The 17,396-nt window shown below is 42.7% G+C and overlaps 1 protein-coding gene across 5 annotated transcripts; it reads left to right on the top strand.

Annotated features, from left to right (window-relative positions):
• The first annotated feature begins 5,573 nt into the window (after positions 1 to 5,573).
• Positions 5,574 to 16,426, top strand: RBM24 (RNA binding motif protein 24). 5 transcript variants are annotated; one of them, XM_074899712.1, is made up of 6 exons: positions 5,574 to 6,106; positions 6,667 to 6,790; positions 7,906 to 7,960; positions 13,394 to 13,445; positions 14,318 to 14,512; positions 15,134 to 16,426. In XM_074899712.1, the coding sequence occupies exons 1-5, from the start codon at positions 5,939 to 5,941 to the stop codon at positions 14,471 to 14,473; spliced, it is 555 nt and encodes a 184-aa protein (XP_074755813.1). In that variant the 5' UTR covers positions 5,574 to 5,938; the 3' UTR covers positions 14,474 to 14,512; positions 15,134 to 16,426. The 5 variants fall into 5 exon arrangements, with proteins under 5 accessions (XP_074755813.1, XP_074755811.1, XP_074755812.1 ...); XM_074899710.1 differs by lacking the exon at positions 13,394 to 13,445; XM_074899711.1 differs by lacking the exon at positions 15,134 to 16,426 and having other exon boundaries at positions 14,318 to 14,609.
• Positions 16,427 to 17,396: the final 970 nt, after the last annotated feature.

Below are 17,396 nucleotides of genomic sequence, written 5' to 3'. Positions count from 1 at the left end.
GCATTCAGCCTTCTGGGTACACTTATCATTCACCCCTGCTTCACCCGACATGCCTGTTACCTTCCAATATATAGGCAACATGTCTTGCATCCACAGTTCCACAAGATTTGAATTTTGTTTGCTGAACCACTGATATTCTGTGTCATCTCCTCCACTGCCCTTTAGGGATAGGATATTCCCATCAGAAACCACCTCTGGTGCTCTACATTGGTGGTTTAATTGGGAATAAGGAGGTTACAATATTCAAAGATCATGCAGATTAGCACTCAGATACTATAGCAAAAGGGAATTTGGATACCAGTAAGATTAATAGGTTTAGGGGAAAAAAAACCCCCTATGATAAAATCTGTTATAATGGGGACACGTTATCAGAAGAGAGGTGGTGGAGGCTTCCCCAGTTAGGAAATTTTTAGCAGAAAGTGACAATTCAGGAACTAATCATAGATAAAGACTATATATCAGCCAGAAGAGTGAGAAGATTATGAGGCTTCTAAGTTTCTCACACTGTGACCTGTTTAAGAACATGAGTGTCCTACCCACTACCATACTTTATGCTTCCCCCAGACAAAGTCAGACTATTGCCCATGTAACATACACTGAGCGGAGCAGAGGTTAGACATTCTGCTCCTCTCTGTAATGGGATGTGGTTGGTGGAAGTGCACAGATTAGCAGACAAAGCCATGCCTAATGTTATTAGCCGAATGCTTTCACGGAGCTATGGCATTATGGAACTTCAGCAGAAATGTAAGTCTCACTGACCAAACTGATGGTCTTACTATGTTAACAGAAAAATACTTACTTTTACTTTCACCTCTACCTAAAAACCATGGAATTTCAGGCCCTAGGCATTGTAATAATAGTGTCAGCAAATAAAATGTGTGTATGTATACGTGTATGTATATATAAACATATAGAAAAATTCCAACTTCATTTAACTGATGGTGTACTGAATGTTCTGAAGACCACTATTATTCACTGGAATAAAGCACTAGCAAGAATGAATGCTGTGCAACATAATCAGGGGTCTTTGTTGTTTCCAGAAACCTAATGAATGAACACATGACATCCACTGGTTTCCGACATGACAGGCATATGGCACTCATAAATAAATAAAAAGCATGATGATACAGTTACGCTGATACCAGTGAGTGGTAACATTTGGTAAGCTGGCAAGTTGTCTACACTAACTTACCTTGACAGCAAAAACACAAAATCTCTCAGTAAAACCTATTAATTGTAACTGATAGCTTTTGGGGCTTCCTCCAGTTAAGTCATACTACTAGGTTCCAAAAGGAATATTAGACTACATTTTAATGTATAGCTTCAGATATACTTTTTAAAAACCATTAAATTTACACAGAAGGTAATTGTCAGCTACAACAGCCTTCAGCAACAATATGGACATACCTGGGAGAGACTCACAGCAACATAAAAGAGTGAAGCAGGACCTAGGTGCCTACATTCTACTTTGATTCAAAACTGAGATCCTGAAAATGCCAAAATAGTCGCCTACAAGACCGATACTTCTCTCGGGTTTTACTGTGGTCAACTGTTTGTGGTACTTACCAGGACATGGGTATTCAATTTCCAAATCTCTTTATGGGTTTAGGAACCCCAGTTTCATACCTCTCCCAGGAATGCCCTACCTATACACCCCTCTTTCCACATGTTCTCACTGCTTGCCTGAACTGTCACACTTTCACCAGCGGCATCACTACTGCAAAATTTGCAGATATAGGAAAAAATGTCCTTCTTCCACACTTGCATTCCAAAGCCACAACCAGGTCCCTAGCAGAAAGTCATCCCAATGATCCACCCCAAAATATGAAATACGTATTATCTCAAGCAATTGGGATAATGACATTGGTGAAGCCGCCCACCAACCTCCCTGCAGCACAATGGGTGCTGTATACTCCATACCTTTAAATCTTCAAGCCCCTCAGTCTGACTCCAAACTTAGTCAGACATCTAGCATAGCCAGGTAAGCACCATCCAACTAACAGCTAATTTTAGACTCATCCTCATCTCAAAATTCATCCAGCTTCATCAGTTTCCTGTGGTACCTACAGGTCCCATAGATGAACCTTGCTCTTCAAGTACTGTACTAACCGCCAACCCTAGCACAAAGACACAAGCCCTAATCAGGCCAGAACATATCTGAAATGAGTGTAATCTGAAAGAACGACCCTTCTGGGGTGTTTGCGGTTACCTCCTTTGGGTTAAGATTAGCCTAAAATTTGGGGTTAACATATGGTTTAGGAGAAAAGTACACAATATATTCCTGAACACTAAAGTGTTCAAATGGTCTTTGACTCATTTCCACAGGATAGAGGTCTTTGGATAAACCTGGAGTTAAAGTGATGGATAAGACTGAGAAACAGCTGGAAAATATTTTTATTTCTGAGAGTTGATGAAGTAAGATTGAGACTGGTTCGGGTAGCACTAAATCAGCCCAAATTTGGTCATAAGATAGTAAAGATCATCATCCAAGAGTCAGAGGCCTCTGTTTTTCACATGGTATGCCATGTAAAAATAAAGGCTTGTGTTGACAGTGGACTGAATGGACTAGAGTTAGTTGCAGAATGGCAAGGTATCACCTCTCTGGGATTTAGTTTAGGATTCCTGAAGAATCCTAAGGCTGGAAAATTGCACCCTAGACTCCGTCAGGACCCCCAAAATAGAAAGAAGTCTGATCTGGCAGGGATGAAAGAGTAAAACTGAGTTTTGAGGGGTAAATCCTCAGTTGTAGGGTTTCTCTTCTTGTGATAGTGTTAGCATTAGTGATATGGTCGGGTTAGAGGAAAGAATGGGCTGGAGAACTGTATTTATTCCTGAATTTTACTGGGAATGCCATCTTAAATTGAGGCTGCTTAATACAGTAGTAGAATGGTTGTAGCATAGTTTACAGGATATATTTTGATCTGTTAATGGCCAGGGTCACTTCTCCTCATGTTAGAAAAAGAGGATGTGTTAGCCTTCCAGAGTAAGATGAAAATTGGGCTGTACATGCTTTGGATCATAGCAGGAACAGTTCTTGTGTTAAGGTTACAATCAGTGTTTGATTTAGGGACAGAGCTAAGGTCTGAGAGAGAAATGTATGGAAAATTGTGTGACCATCTTAATCCTCCAGGGAATATCAAACGAGGAGGACAGTATTAGTGAGATTGTCCAGGATACTCAGAGGACAGCAGCATCATCTCTTTTAACTTTAAACTATGGATAGGCTGAAGATTGGGATTAGGGTGTAAGAGAAGTGAGATTACAGAATTGTGGTTTGAGGACCACTGGGTTTTGCAGTGGCTGCAGTACTAATGACAGTTATGGTTCAGTTTAAGGTCAGTAAAAGAAGGGTACAGTCTGGTGATATTATATGTGAATGCTACAGGCGCCACCGAAATAGGATGAGGTTTGGCACACAGAAAAATCTAATGGGCAACGATTTGGGCTAAAGATATATTTTCAGTTTTTGCAGGGTCTGTGGGCTTGCAGCATGAAGGTAGTGTTGTAGTGCAAGTCAGGTCTATTGCCTGGGGGGCAACCTTTCTTAGTTTAAGGCTACCTTTGGTTGGAAACAGATTTGTGTCTTACGAGAGAAGGACCAGAAAGGGCTTGTTCATTACAGGAACCTGTAAAGGCTGCAAAAATAGTACGCAGATTAGGAACATCTGAGGGAAATAAACTGTGGGGTTTTTTATTAAGAAATACATCCTGGACCTCAAGACGGTATTGTGGCTGTGTTTGTGACAGAAGGACTCGGGCTGGAGCAAGGGCTGCCTGATGAACCCTATCTAAATGAAGGAAGTTTGCCCTTTGTTGGGACATAGGTGTGAAAAATCAGGTATTGTTTCTGGATCCTGGAAAACCCCCTGTTGCTGTTAGACCAAAAGGCTAGTTGGGTTTGTGTCTGTCTAAGTCATCAATCTCCCAGTTGGGCTGAAAGAGGCAAACTCCTAAATACACCTGCAGTTAGTTCTGGGATAGCCAAGTGTTGCTTTTCTAGCATTAATACAGGAGTTTGTGTAATGACTGCAAAACTAGAGTAATTCACCGTTCCTGCTGATGCCACAAGACACGCAGGAGTGATGGGCACAGCAAGGGAAAGGAAACGTGACGGGCTATGTTTGGATTTAGGTGAAGTTCATCTTTCAGGTGCACAAGGGGCTGTGGAGTACTCTTAAGCGGTTTGTGTGCTGCAGTGTTCTACTGAGCCCTGACACCTTTAGTTGGGCTAGCATTTAAGTTTGGGTCACTGGGCCAGAGTTTAAGGTTACGATTAGCCCTTGTAAGTGAAGCAGCTGGAGTGTCAGGTTTAACACAATGTTCCAGACCAACATGAGAACCATGCTGGGAGAAATTTGGGGGCAAAGTTAGCTGGCCTTAACTGCATTCAGGCCAGGGTTAAGGGCTTGTCATAGCTTGAGCTGAAAAGCAACATTTACGTCTGGATCTTGCTAGGGTTGCTAGGCTTCAACAGGCGATAGTTCTAACATATTAAACCAAATAATTTATTCTGGAGAGTCTGAAGGATCAAGAAGGGTTTAGTGACAGCACAGCCTAGTATTGTACAGACCATTAGAACTAGGACAAGAACTGCTGAAAAAATCAAACAGGCCAAGGTTAGATACAGGGCAAGCAGGGCCTAAGCTTAGGGATAAGTGTTGCCATCGTTGTTAACGTTTGGTACTGAAGAGCTTTGTGAAAGTCCCTCCTGCAACTGATGCATTGCTCTTTTTTCTAAGGGATAAATGGACTTCACAGGAAAAAGTCTAACAGACAGAGGAAGCAGGGGAAAGAGGAAAAAGAGACACCGACCAGTACTTATCAAGATTTTGAGACCACAAGGGAACTGCCTAGAAGTCTATACACATGTGCACATCTGTTTTCCCCAATCTTTAACCTTCCTCCCATCCTTCCTGTCTCCCTGTGAGTCTCCCTTCCCCCCAACGCCCACAGCCCTCTGCCTCTCCATGTCACACAGTCGTTCCTTCCTTTTTGTTCCTCTGCAACCTTCCCAGTCCCTGCACAGGGCAGAGGCAGCAAGAGAAGAGAAAAACAAGGGAAGCAGCTTCACCGCTATTCTTTTTTTTCATCCCGTGTCCAAACCAATTAGAACAACCCCCACCACAGCGGTAATAATGGGAGCGCTGCGGCACCGTCGCTGTGCTAGCCTGGGGAGAGAGGTAAGTGAGGGGCACGGGGGTTCACCACCAGCCTTCGGGGAGGGATGGCAGCCTTCGCGGACCGCCAAGCGGTGGCCCCGCAAGACCCTGCGCCCCGGCACTTCCCACCTGCCCGAGCCCGAAGCGAACCTGCCCCGGGGGCACCGCGCCTGCCCCCCGGGGGGCACCTCCGAAGCAGCCCCTTTGCCCGGCGACTCCGCGGGCCGGCTCCCGCCGCACGGGGGGGGGCATCCAGCTGTTGCCAACAGCTGTCTGTGTGTGAGCCCCGGCAGGGCCACGGCCGAGCGCGGGGTCCGCCCCGCCGCCGTCCCCGCCCCTGCGAGGAGGAGGAGGAACCGAGAGTGCCCGACCCGGTGGCTTTTAGGGGGGGGAGGCCACTCAGTTGTTAGAGCCCAGGCCCTGCGCTTCTCTTCCAGCGGCTGCATCTGCTCGTTTCCAGCGCTACGGCCGCCAGGCTGGCTGCTGCCCGGCCTCCCCTCCTCCTTTTGCCGGTACCTACCTCAAAACCTCCGGAGGCTGCGGGGCTCCGCTCTTGAAGGAGGAGGAAGCTGGGTTTGCAAAGGCAAAAGGGAATTGCATTGTAACTGGGTGGCGGGGGGAAAGCGGGGGGGTGCGGAGAGGAGGAAAGGAAAAATTAGAAGAGAAAAACAAAAGAGCGGGGCTGACTTTGGAAGCGGGTCTCGCCGGGCAGGACCCGCACGCCCCGGCGGCCACGCGTGGGTGCAGAGCGCGGCGCGGCGCGCAGGGCCGGGCAGAAGATGCACACGACGCAGAAGGACACCACTTACACCAAGATCTTCGTCGGGGGCTTGCCCTACCACACCACCGACTCCAGCCTGCGCAAGTACTTCGAGGTCTTCGGGGACATCGAGGAGGCGGTGGTCATCACCGACCGGCAGACGGGCAAGTCCCGGGGATACGGCTTTGTAAGTGCGGGCCGGGGGGCGCGGGGGGGCGGCCGCATGGGCGCCGCGGAGAAACTTCGGCGGGGACCGGGCAGCCCCGGGCCCGGGGGGGCGCGGGGTGTCGGGCACTTTGGCTTTTTGCTTTTTTTTTTTTTTTTTTCCTTTTGCTTTTTTTTTTCCTCTCCCTGCTGGTGAGTTTGGAGAGAGGCCGGGGGAGGCGGCGGCGGGGGGGGATGATGACTGAAAAAGGAGATTGAGGGGGGAATTGCCTAATTTCTCGCAGCGCCTCCAGCGCGCCTGTTGCTCGCTGATAGGGCCGCGGCGGGGGTTTATCAGCCGGCGGCGGAGCTCGGCCCGCGCCCTCCGCCCAGCGCCGGCCGCGGCTACCCAGCTCCCCGGCACCCCGCTCCCCGGCACCTCACTCCACGGGCCGGGGCCGGGGCCGGGGCCGGGGGGGGAGGTCCTCGCCGCCCCGTCTGACCCCCAGCGCCGCTCCGGGGGGCAACCGCGTGGCCGCCGTGGGCGAGGGGCTTCTCCTTCCCCGCGGAAAGGGGATCTAACGCGCAGCGTCGCCCGTTAAGGTCACCATGGCTGACAGAGCTGCGGCTGAAAGGGCTTGTAAGGACCCCAACCCCATCATCGACGGCAGGAAAGCCAACGTGAACCTGGCCTACCTGGGCGCCAAGCCGCGGATAATGCAGCCAGGTGAGGCAGCGGCCCTGAACGGCTTTTCTCTCCGTACCTCAGGTTTCCGAAGAGAGTAAAACTTTAAAAAAGGTTGCGCTGTCCTGCACTTTGCTGAAGTGCACTCACTGTTTGGGTGTACAGCGGTTTGGATTTTTAAATGCCACGCGTAGTTACTTTCTGGCTATTTTGTACATGTGCTGCCTTATTTAAAAACCAAAAGCAATTGGAGATTAAATATCTGCGTTTCCCCAGGAGGACTTCCACGGCTCAGATGCTTCATTGGTTATTCCTACTGCTGGGAATGTGGTGGAGCTGACCATTTACAGTATCATTGCAGGGAAAGATTGGCCTAGGAATGAATCGCTTCCAATGTGTGCGGTCTTACTAATACAAACAATATCTTAATGCAAACTCCTCAAACAGATGGGAGCTATTATGCAGACTTTAAAATGAAACGGCTCCGCCTAAGACCACATCTGAACTGATCTGATGTCCTAGCCGCTTCCCAAAGTGCTGCCTTGCAGCACAAGCGACAGGAGTGCAGAGTGTGTGCACGCCTGTGCTCTGAAGGAGGCTGCTCTGAATTCCCATGTGCTTTGCCCGAGGAACGCTTGTGCTAGTAATTAAGTGCCCACCAAGGAAAGAAGGGCGTTATGCTTGCACACTTGAAGGACAGAAATGAAGTTAGGATTTGACCCCCCCATGCTAAGTCCTCATGAGTAGAGATGGCTCAAATTTAAGTCCGTAGAAAGTACACAGATACACTGATGAATAGAAAGTACCATGTAATCCTTCAGAGGCTAAAGTTGGGCACCAGAATGGAGCACAAAATAAAATGTGAATGAAAACCTGTGCTTGCTCTTTAGAAAAAGTTGTTCTTCTAAACATCTTTAGGAAAGCGTATGCTTTACTGTTTTAAGTTTTGCATGCACATAAGTGTGTGTGTGGGTGGGGTGTATACGGATTGATACATTTTGCTATCTAATTTCTGTTTCTACAGCCTTTCAGACAGCGTCACTGGACGTTGTTAGTGAAGGCTGTTAACTCCCCATTTGTGTGTGTGTGTATATATTGCATAAATAAGTGGCCAAAAGAACACCCATACAGAGAATGTGATGTGTTTTTGTTGGTAGGTTTTGCCTTTGGTGTCCAGCAGCTTCATCCGGCTCTCATACAGAGGCCTTTTGGGTAAGTCTGTTCAATGGGACCTCAAACAGGGGAGGAAAAATCTTGTTTTTAAGAAAGGAAATAAAAAGTATGATCCTTGAAGGCCTCTTGCAGTAGCATCCTTAAAACTGGCCAGCCATGCTGAAGTTCTCAGACTTATAAATGTATACCTGTAAATGCGCTCACCTTGTCGGTCATGTTCTAAATGCCACAGCTGAGTCAAGTTGTGTGGGACGTGTCCCTTCCACCTAAGCAGTCCAGTCCCGTATGACCCTATGATAAAACAAGGAGGTATGACTTGATGCAAGATTGCTGTGCCCCATTTCTCTTTTTTCAGCTTGACTCAATGTTATTTATCTCTTTCTAATCTGACAGGGATCGTTTACAGTTAAGATAACTGATCAGAAGGATATGATGATAAGAGGTGGAATAGTTCTGTTTGGAATTAAACTCTGTAACCAGTAGACTCAAACACAAACAAGCTAAAATGGTGATTAACGATGCATGTATGTTTTTTTCATATAGTCAATAGACCTCCGTGTGCTTTTTTTTTTTATTTATTACAGTAATGAAGTGGTGTTGATAGCTAAACTGTGTGCTTTTATTTAATTGAAAGAGCTGTAGTGAAAGTTTGGGGGGGGGGGTGTCCTTTTAATTTTGTTTTTGTTGTTGAGGAGTGACTTTGCCATGGGGAGCAAAGGGCCTTTTTTTTTTTCCTTGCTTTCAAGCTGTAGCCTGTGACTTTTTTAACCGTATTTTGTAGTGAGTGCTAAATTGTGTGACTTCTTGATTTTAAGTAAATCAACGTATTGCTTGCATGTTCATAATTTTGGGGGGATGGGGGGGTTGTTCTTGGGAGGGGTGTGGAGCTCCTTATTAACAATGTGCGTCCATTTGGGCTTTCTAATTTGAGATTTTTTTTTCTTCAATCTGTCTTTAATATGTAGCGCATTTCTCCTTTACTTGAGTATACTATTCCTAAATAGATCTAACTCTTGCTTCTTAAAAGCGTATGATTAGGAGGTGAAGTCTGCTTTAAACTTTCCATACAGTGTCACTTCACTAATGCACACTGACTGAGAAACTCATTGCAAAATAATGCATTTTGCTAATTAATGAGTAAGCTAACAATAAAGTAGGGAAAATGCGTCACAAATGTATTCTGTCTATTTGACTAGAACAGCTTTAGAATATTGTACCTATCTGTTATTAAGTAACAATAGCTTCTCAGTAGTTTGATTTGTCAAAACGGTAGGAAACAGTTCCTGTCCTCGAAACTGTAGGAATAAGTTTTCCTAGAAACTTTACGTACTTTTAAAAGAGTGTTGATTCTTCTGAGACATGTGGGGAGGTTGTGGAAAACTTTTTGTCTTTTTTTTTTTCCTTCTTATGATTATACACTACTGTATTTTGTTCAATTTCTTTGAATTGTGAGGAGACAACAGTGTATATGCAGTGATCAGTTTATGATGCCTGCACTAAGGTAGGCAGGAGGCGGAGCGCGTTGTCTCCAGAGCTGCTAAAGCACTCGTTGCAAAGAGGAAGCAGTGGATTGCACGGGGATCAGTGGTGGAGAGACTGACTATTTGCTGAGCACAACAGAAAAGGAGAACCTGTGGCAATCCCTTGCTTAAAGGACTGTGCAAATGCAGGGCTCGTTCTTGCTTTCCTTACCCAGAGCCAACAACTCATCATGTAAATCGTGTTGAGGTCAGGGAAATTCTTTCAGCAGGCCGAATAAAGATTTTTTTCTAATGCAGTGTACATAAATCTGAAGAAAAGGACTGTTGGTCACAGGGTCATGTATATATGAAATTGGTCATTTATAATCCTTGGCTTTTGCTTTTCTTTTACTATGTGCAAACAAAGGAGATTACTAATCCTGCTTCCTCTTCAAAATTTCCAATGACCTGTACCTTTTCTAAAGAATGTAGTTCAGATTAAGAAGAAGAACATTCATTAGGATGAAGGAACATCTTCATTCACTATACTCCTTGACATTAAGAGGGGTTGTTTAGTGCTTACTTGAATCTGCTTTTATTGAAGAGTTCACTCTTGGAGGATGTTACATGGATTGCACTGAAATATATGGTCACCTTAAAGCCTTTCTTCCTCCTGTGCAGTTGCACTTTTAAAAGTAGACTTTACTAATATGCTGTTTAAATTGGGTCACAGTGGTGAGTCACTATCAATACTCTGCTAATCCATACACAAATGCTCCAAATGTTTTGTGGATTGTTTTTTTTTTTTCCTACCAGAGTGCAAATCAGTGAGGTGCTGCCATATTCTGGTATGGTTAGCAGTGTTTTGATATGGTTCTTCACCTATCAAACAATAAACTGAAAACAACTGGATTATGTTACATTACTTTTACTGAGAAGATGCAGAAGTACAGTATTCTGAATTAAGTACAACATTATTTTGGTGGAGGGAGCCAGAAACTAGATTAGATTCAATGCATGAAGCATTTAAAATGCTGGGAATTTCTCTTTATTCAGTGCTGCAGAGACCAATTCATCCACCAAATAATATTTCTCCCTCCTCTTTACATTCAGCATCTATCTTACTGTTGGTGTGTTTTGCAGAAAGCCGTTTGATCACAGGACTGGTTATCTATACAGCTTGGTTTTCAGGATTGTTTATTAAAATACCATCTCTGATCTCAGTAGAAATTTATGGCTTTGCCTCCTAAAATATCTTTTCTCATTTTGCTTATGTAATTTTTACTTTAATATTGGGGGGAAAATAGGGAGTTGTACAGAGGTATTGGTCTAGGATGTGACTTGTTCTGTTGGAGAGATTTTTTCCCCATTATTTTCTGTCTAAAACTTGTACCTCCATCAAAATGAGAACATTCCTACCCTTTTTATAATAGGACCAGAGTTAAATCCAAAGTTATTAAGTTCATTATGAAATGGTTAGCTGATACTGCCAGCTTGGTATTATCTTCCAAGAGACAGGCAACTCTGCCTTTCTTAGAAAGAAAAGCCCTCTCCTGAGTTTTTGATCAGAAGACCTGTATACTAGACTAGGGATAATCTGGAAGGAGGGTATGAAGCTGGAACAGTCAGAAGTTAACCTGCAGAATACTACATATTCTCTTAATGGTATCAGGCACAAATTTAAAAGGAAGCATATTAAGAGTCTTGTATGTCTTGATGTTTACGCAACCTATTTGTGCTATAAGGAAAGCTGTGCATTGGTGAAAAACTACTCTTTATGCTTACAAAACCAGATGATACCATGCAAGGGCCAAAGCAAAACATTTCGTTCAAAGTTAAAGATCTACTTTCCCAAGAATTTAATGTTGAGAGTTAATGATGTGCTACTACTGCTGAATTTCTATATGCCACAGCTCTCTGCATTAGTTTCAAAGTCCTTTCTTTCCTTTGAAACAATTAGCCTTCATTTATTATTGCTTATAGGATTATTTTTGAAGTCTTAGTTAAACACAAATTCTCAGTTATATAAACAGTGAAAGGTCTTAAGGCACATGGCAGGAGTGTATGTCATTCAGTTTTGAATATCCAAAAGCTACATTTACTGCTAAAGTTAAATGTGGCTTCCCTTTTCCTTTATTGCACAAGTGTAAACCAGTAAACATATGTTCCAAAATAAAAACTACTGCCAGGAAGGAAAGTTTAAACCATGTATAATCTTCACACTCTTACTCTCAAAAGGAGAGCCTTTATTTAAAATTAAGGATACTAAGGGCATCCAGCATAACTGGCAATTGCTTTTTCAGCTTTTGACCTGGCAGAGCATTAAAAGCAGTTGGGTTCTGAATGGCCGAGATCGCCATGTGCTGGCCTCTGCAGTAGGTAGAAATTTACTTTGGCCATATAAAGCCATTTTACTTGACTCAAAACAGTTGTAGCATGACAGATGATCAAAAATAGCCCCACTGCAGCTTATGCTGTCAATCATGATGTGTGAAATGGCATGGTGGTGAGGAGCCTGCACAGGGTTTATGTTTATTGTAGGGTAAGATGTGGCAAACAGATAATGTTTCATAACTTCACCACCTGTTAGTTTCTTGGCTTAAATAAAACAAGTCACAAGAGTTTAAGTGGGAGCACATGTATCTTTCTGTCTTGCTCAAGGATACGGCTGAGTGTCCTAATGTCTTCAGAAGATCTTAGTAATATCAGTTCAAGTCAACACAAGCAGATAGATAAGCTTATTTACTGTCTTATCTGTTAGAATTACTCTTCCATAAATGCTGTATGTAAAGATTCCATTGATGTGGTGTTAAAGGGACTCTTAATGATGCAGAAGAGGCTCTCGGTGATTTCAAACTGGATTTTAGACCTCTTTTCTTAATACTTAAAAAACATGGTATTATATTTATTAGGATTGTACTTGATTGGTGACCAGTACAAAATGCTTGTTTATGCTCATCCATTTTGTATGGAGAGCTCAGGTAATGATGTGTATTTAAATGCACAGAGCCAGCTTAAGTATGCTTCAAATGCACTTCTGGCTAATCACTTCATAAATTAGGTGAGTGTTAAAAACCCAACTTACTTTTGTTTTATGTTTTCTTTCCCTTCCCAATCCCTATTTGTCACTTTTTTTTTTTTCTTTTCTCCCTTCACACAGTAGAAAATTAATTTCATTGACATGTTGGGTTTTTATGATTGTGGTGTTCATGTCTTAAACACGGGAACTGAACATTTCTCTCTGCTAATATTCCTATTCAATCAACTGAGCTCTTTTTTTCTTAAAAAGAAAACTAGGCTGTTCTAAAGCCTGACTATCACTTATTTAAACTATGTTTTGCTATCAATCTAGTTGACAGTGTCCCTTCTGATTGAAATGTTTCCTTGTTGACCACTTAAGTAAATCTTGAAGCTATTTTAAAAATGAAACCAACCAAAAAAACCCATTTCCATTCAATCTTGAATTTGGAGAAAAGAGGACAGTTTTTACCATTGCAATTTGCATCTGTGCTTACAGTGCGCTAAAAGGTTGGTGCAGTCTTTAGAGCTGTCTGTAAAGGTAAAGTTCAGTATGAAATAGTAAATCTGCACAAATAGTTATTTATGGATTTCTAAAGATTTACTGACTGGAAAGAAGTTGCATATATGAAGGACTTCTCTGTGGAAATCCAGATGCAAGACAGGGTTATGAATTTAAAATGAGAATTATATTGAGTATATTATTTTCTAAAATCATATTATATGATAAAATACAACTATGAGATGAACTTGTACATACACTTGTGTGCTAAGACAATGATGTGGCCAGTTTTCAAAACTGAAGGGCTAAGTAAACAAGCCAAGGAATCAAGTTTTGTGACTTGGAGAAAATGGGAAAATGTGTATTGATCTGTTCAGAATGGTTATTTCTTAAGCCGTAAATTTGTTTTTTTACTTTTGTTAAGCACCAGATCTATTTAGACTTAATCCTATGCCCATCTCCCAAAAACTCTATGCTGTATGTCTTGCATAGAAATAAACAAGCTGGCACAAAACAGGACATCAGTGGCCTGATAATCAAACAGGTTTGACCCTTGTGTCCTTATGAACTTTTGTAAAAGTGTGATGCACATGTACTTAGGAGTCACTGTTATGGATTTTAATAGCATCTATGTAGCTTCCCCTCAATGGCCTCTTGTGACGGAGTGAGCTGCACTATCGTTCGTTTGGAAAGTGTGATTCTTGCTGTGTTTACCACACTTGTGAACTTTATTTAAACTCCTTTGTCGCCTGTGTTGGTTTTTTTTTCTTATTTTTAATAAGGGTGACTGAGGTTGCAGAGAAATTAATGTGTGCTGAGTCTGCATAGCAACTTAAGTAGGGTTGCCACAATACACTCTTTCTCCCTCGCCTGCCCTGAGAAGACGTTACATAAAGTCAGGGTTCGACCATTTTGTTGTCTTATTGGCTATTGTCAAACTCCTTTAATAGTGATGCTGTCAAACTGCTCAGTTACTAATAATAAAGTATTGCAGGAAATAATTTTACTAAGAGTTGAGTAGTTAAGTGAGAAGCAGGGTAATAAAAATGACTTACAGGTGTTTTGAAAAACAAATACTGCAATTTTCCAGATGGAATACCCAAGCTTACGCCTTTAGAGTTGTCTTAAAACTGACATCAGTAACCCTGGTCTTTCTAAAGTTTTTAATAGCATTAGACATAATATCCTCAAGCAAAATTAAACACTGCTGTTTAATTCAGCTATAATGCTGTGCTTTGGAGCGATGCATCTCTTCGGGCCAGTGAACTGATAATTGGTCCATTGAGTCTAGTTATTGTGGCAACCCTATGCACATAACAACAACTAAATTGAGTTTGTTTTAGTTCGGAGTATGGATATGACGCTTAGGCACTGACTCGCGTTCCAACTCTAACTCCCTCTCCCATCTTTCAACAGGATACCTGCTCACTATGTCTATCCACAGGCTTTTGTGCAGCCCGGAGTGGTAATCCCCCACGTTCAGCCCGCAGCAGCCGCTGCTTCCACTACGCCCTACATCGATTACACCGGAGCTGCGTACGCCCAGTACTCGGCTGCCGCGGCCGCCTATGAGCAGTACCCGTACGCTGCCTCTCCGGCTGCTGCTGCCGGGTACGTGGCGGCGGGGGGCTACGGCTACGCGGTGCAGCAGCCCATCACCGCAGCAGCACCTGGGACGGCCGCCGCAGCCGCTGCCGCATTTGGCCAGTACCAGCCCCAACAGCTGCAGACAGACCGTATGCAATAGCAGATGGACTCCTGAAGGAAGCTCTTTCTTTCTCTTCCTCTTTTCAGCCTTCCAGTATAAGTAGTTAATCAGAGACAATTGATATTAACTAAGGAGCTTTAAGGAAAGCGATGCTATTGCAAAACTAAAGGTTTTTATTCCACTGTTTTCATACAGTATGCATCCAAATCATGTTGTTAGGCGGGAAGGGTAGTGCGGCATGTCTAGTTTCAAGTATCAAGCCAGAAGAAAATGGGAAAAAAAATTACTGTACTGTCATGAAAGAGTGGCAGGAGTAGCAATGGGACTTCATATTTTCAAACAAACAAACGAACCAAAAAAAGCAAAGGTGTACGTTTTACAGTATCAGGGAAGCAAAACTGCCTTTTATAAGTAAGAAAATGGTATTTGAAAAGTTTGAACCAGGGAAAAAACTGAGTCAGCAATATGTAATCTTTATCCATTTTAAGAGGAAACGAGCTTAAAGCACTGATTGTCCTTTCTAGCTTTCAGAAGTTGTCTTCGTGAGATAGTACCTTCTCACTGTCTCGCTAACGGGCATCGAACAACCCAAGGAAGATGGCCGGCTAGTAAGATGGCGGACAGGCACCAAAGTTATTTTCTTCTCTGTCCTCTGGATGAGTGGAACTATGGAGCAAGTGATGTGGAAGTAAGGGGTGCAACAGCTGTAGAGACAATCAATAACACAGACAGTTCTGGACAGAACACATCACTCGTGCTCATGTGATGAGCTTGTCACATCCTAATCCCTCGCCCCATCCTGTTTCACTTTTGGGAAACTTTAACTGCTGGTGTCAGCTATTCTGATTCTAAAATAGGATCAGCCCTTTACTACAACAGCCTTCTCTTTCTATTTATTGCATCTATTCGTAACTTGTGAATAAAGGCAGGAAGAAGCTTAATGAATTAAAACCTTTAAGAACTGTTTTAAGGGAATTTTCCTTTTCTGAAACCATTTGTACAATTTTAATATCTATTTCAGGATTATTTAAAGTATTTATTAGCAAACATACAGTACACGAGGCGACTTTTGTTACCAAGACTGCTGTTCTTGAAGGGTTAATGGTATGTGATTTATACTGTGCCTTAATTGTTATGCTATTTAAAAAGAAATATTTATTTTGAAAGTTTTACTATGCTGCGCTCTAAAGAAAGCAACTTTAGATGTGACACTGTAAAATTATGTATTCATCTCATGGCATAAATTATTTAGTAGGCTTAGATGTAGCATATTAAATATTAACCTAATTAACTAAGGATGTTGACTTGGATTTATTTAAATTCAGTATGTGCACTGTATGAGGGTACTCTTAAATTAACACTTTTTTAGGTTTTTACATAAAATATTGCTAGTTCATTCTTTTTCCCTCTACTAGTTTTTCATGTAGACCTCTCAAATACATTAGTGCCGTTTTCTCGCTCATCTGTATGTAGACTGACTATTTTTCCCTTTGCTAGAAAATGCTGCTTTACATTGTCCTGTGAAACTACAATACTTGCAATTTTTATTCTTGACCGAAATGGAATTTGATATTTTACACTGTATTGGATTTTTTTATACTTGAACAATTTCATACAAGGGAAGACAGGATAGCATTTTTATGGACTTTATCCAATGTCACTGGATTTATTTTAAGTATTCTGAATACTAGCCAGTGTTACAATGTAGACATGACTCTCCTGTGCATATTATTTATTCAGTATGTATATTGCCTTATAACATTTCAGATCTCTTAATCTATTCACTCGTATTAAATCAATAAAAAAATGTTGTCGCATCTTGTCTAGCGTTCGTTTTCCTCAAATTATCTTAGACTTTGTTTAGTTACAACTAGGGGGGCGACCTTTTATGTAATTTTCCTGATCTGTGGGTGAATATCAGCATATGCACTGACTTTAAATACTTTAAATACTGATACAAACTGTATTACGTGGAGGAAATTCTACAGAGAAGATGGAGCAGAGCCATCCTGGGAGTTATCATAAAATAGAGTGGAAGGAACTTTGGGAGGTTCCACATTGCTTATGGCTTTGTCCAGTCAAGTCTTAAAATCCTCCATGCAGACACTGCACAACCCCTATGGATAATCTATTCCACTTTCTAATTATCCACGTAGTGTCAATTTTATTTCCTTTTATCTAGCCAGAGCTTCCTCTGTTAATTTATAACCTTTGGCTCCCATTCTTTGGCAGAGAGCCCAGCCCTGTCTTCTCGGTAACCTCCTCCTAGAAACTGGGAAGTTGTTGTTCTCTTCCGCAGGCTGAATAAACCCCAGCGCCTCAGCCTCTCCTCACAAGTCTTGTGCTTCAACCCCCAGCCATCCTGCTGGCCCACCAATGGAGTCATACAAGTTTATCAACAGCTTTCATGTACTGGGAGAGTCGAGACTCGACCCACTATGCCAGCTGTGGTCTAATGAGTGCTGAGTAAAAGGAAATAATTTCCTTCATCTGCCATTTGTGCTCCTGTTGATATGGTCTGATGCACTTTCACTGCTGCCAGAGTTTGCCAGTGGCAAACTCAGCCTACCCCAAGCCTCCCATGCCCTTTTCAAGCAGAGCTGCTACTAAGCCAGTCACACCCTGGCCTATGCAGGGGGTTAGTCCATCCAAGATAAAGGACTCTTTGTTTGTCCTCGCTGAATTTCATCTCTGAATGGCAGGCTTGATCGCAAATATATCGACTATATGGATGGTTGAGTCACCATCCCTGGAGGTATTCAAAAGATGTGTAGACATGATGCTTAG

Source organism: Athene noctua, chromosome 2 (genome assembly GCF_965140245.1).
Source record: "Athene noctua chromosome 2, bAthNoc1.hap1.1, whole genome shotgun sequence".
NCBI lineage: Eukaryota > Metazoa > Chordata > Aves > Strigiformes > Strigidae > Athene > Athene noctua.
Note: the sequence above shows the minus strand (reverse complement) of the source record. Positions and strands in the feature narration are given on the sequence as shown.

Excerpts from the sequence above, each read along its gene's own strand:
- RBM24 (XM_074899708.1), top strand. The coding sequence starts at position 5,939 with ATGCACACGACGCAGAAGGACACCACTTACACCAAGATCTTCGTCGGG. Across the intron at positions 6,204-6,652 it reads CGGGCCCGGGGGGGCGCGGG|CGTCGCCCGTTAAGGTCACC; the intron begins GTGTCGGGCACT and ends TCTAACGCGCAG. Across the intron at positions 6,791-7,905 it reads GCCGCGGATAATGCAGCCAG|GTTTTGCCTTTGGTGTCCAG; the intron begins GTGAGGCAGCGG and ends TTTTGTTGGTAG.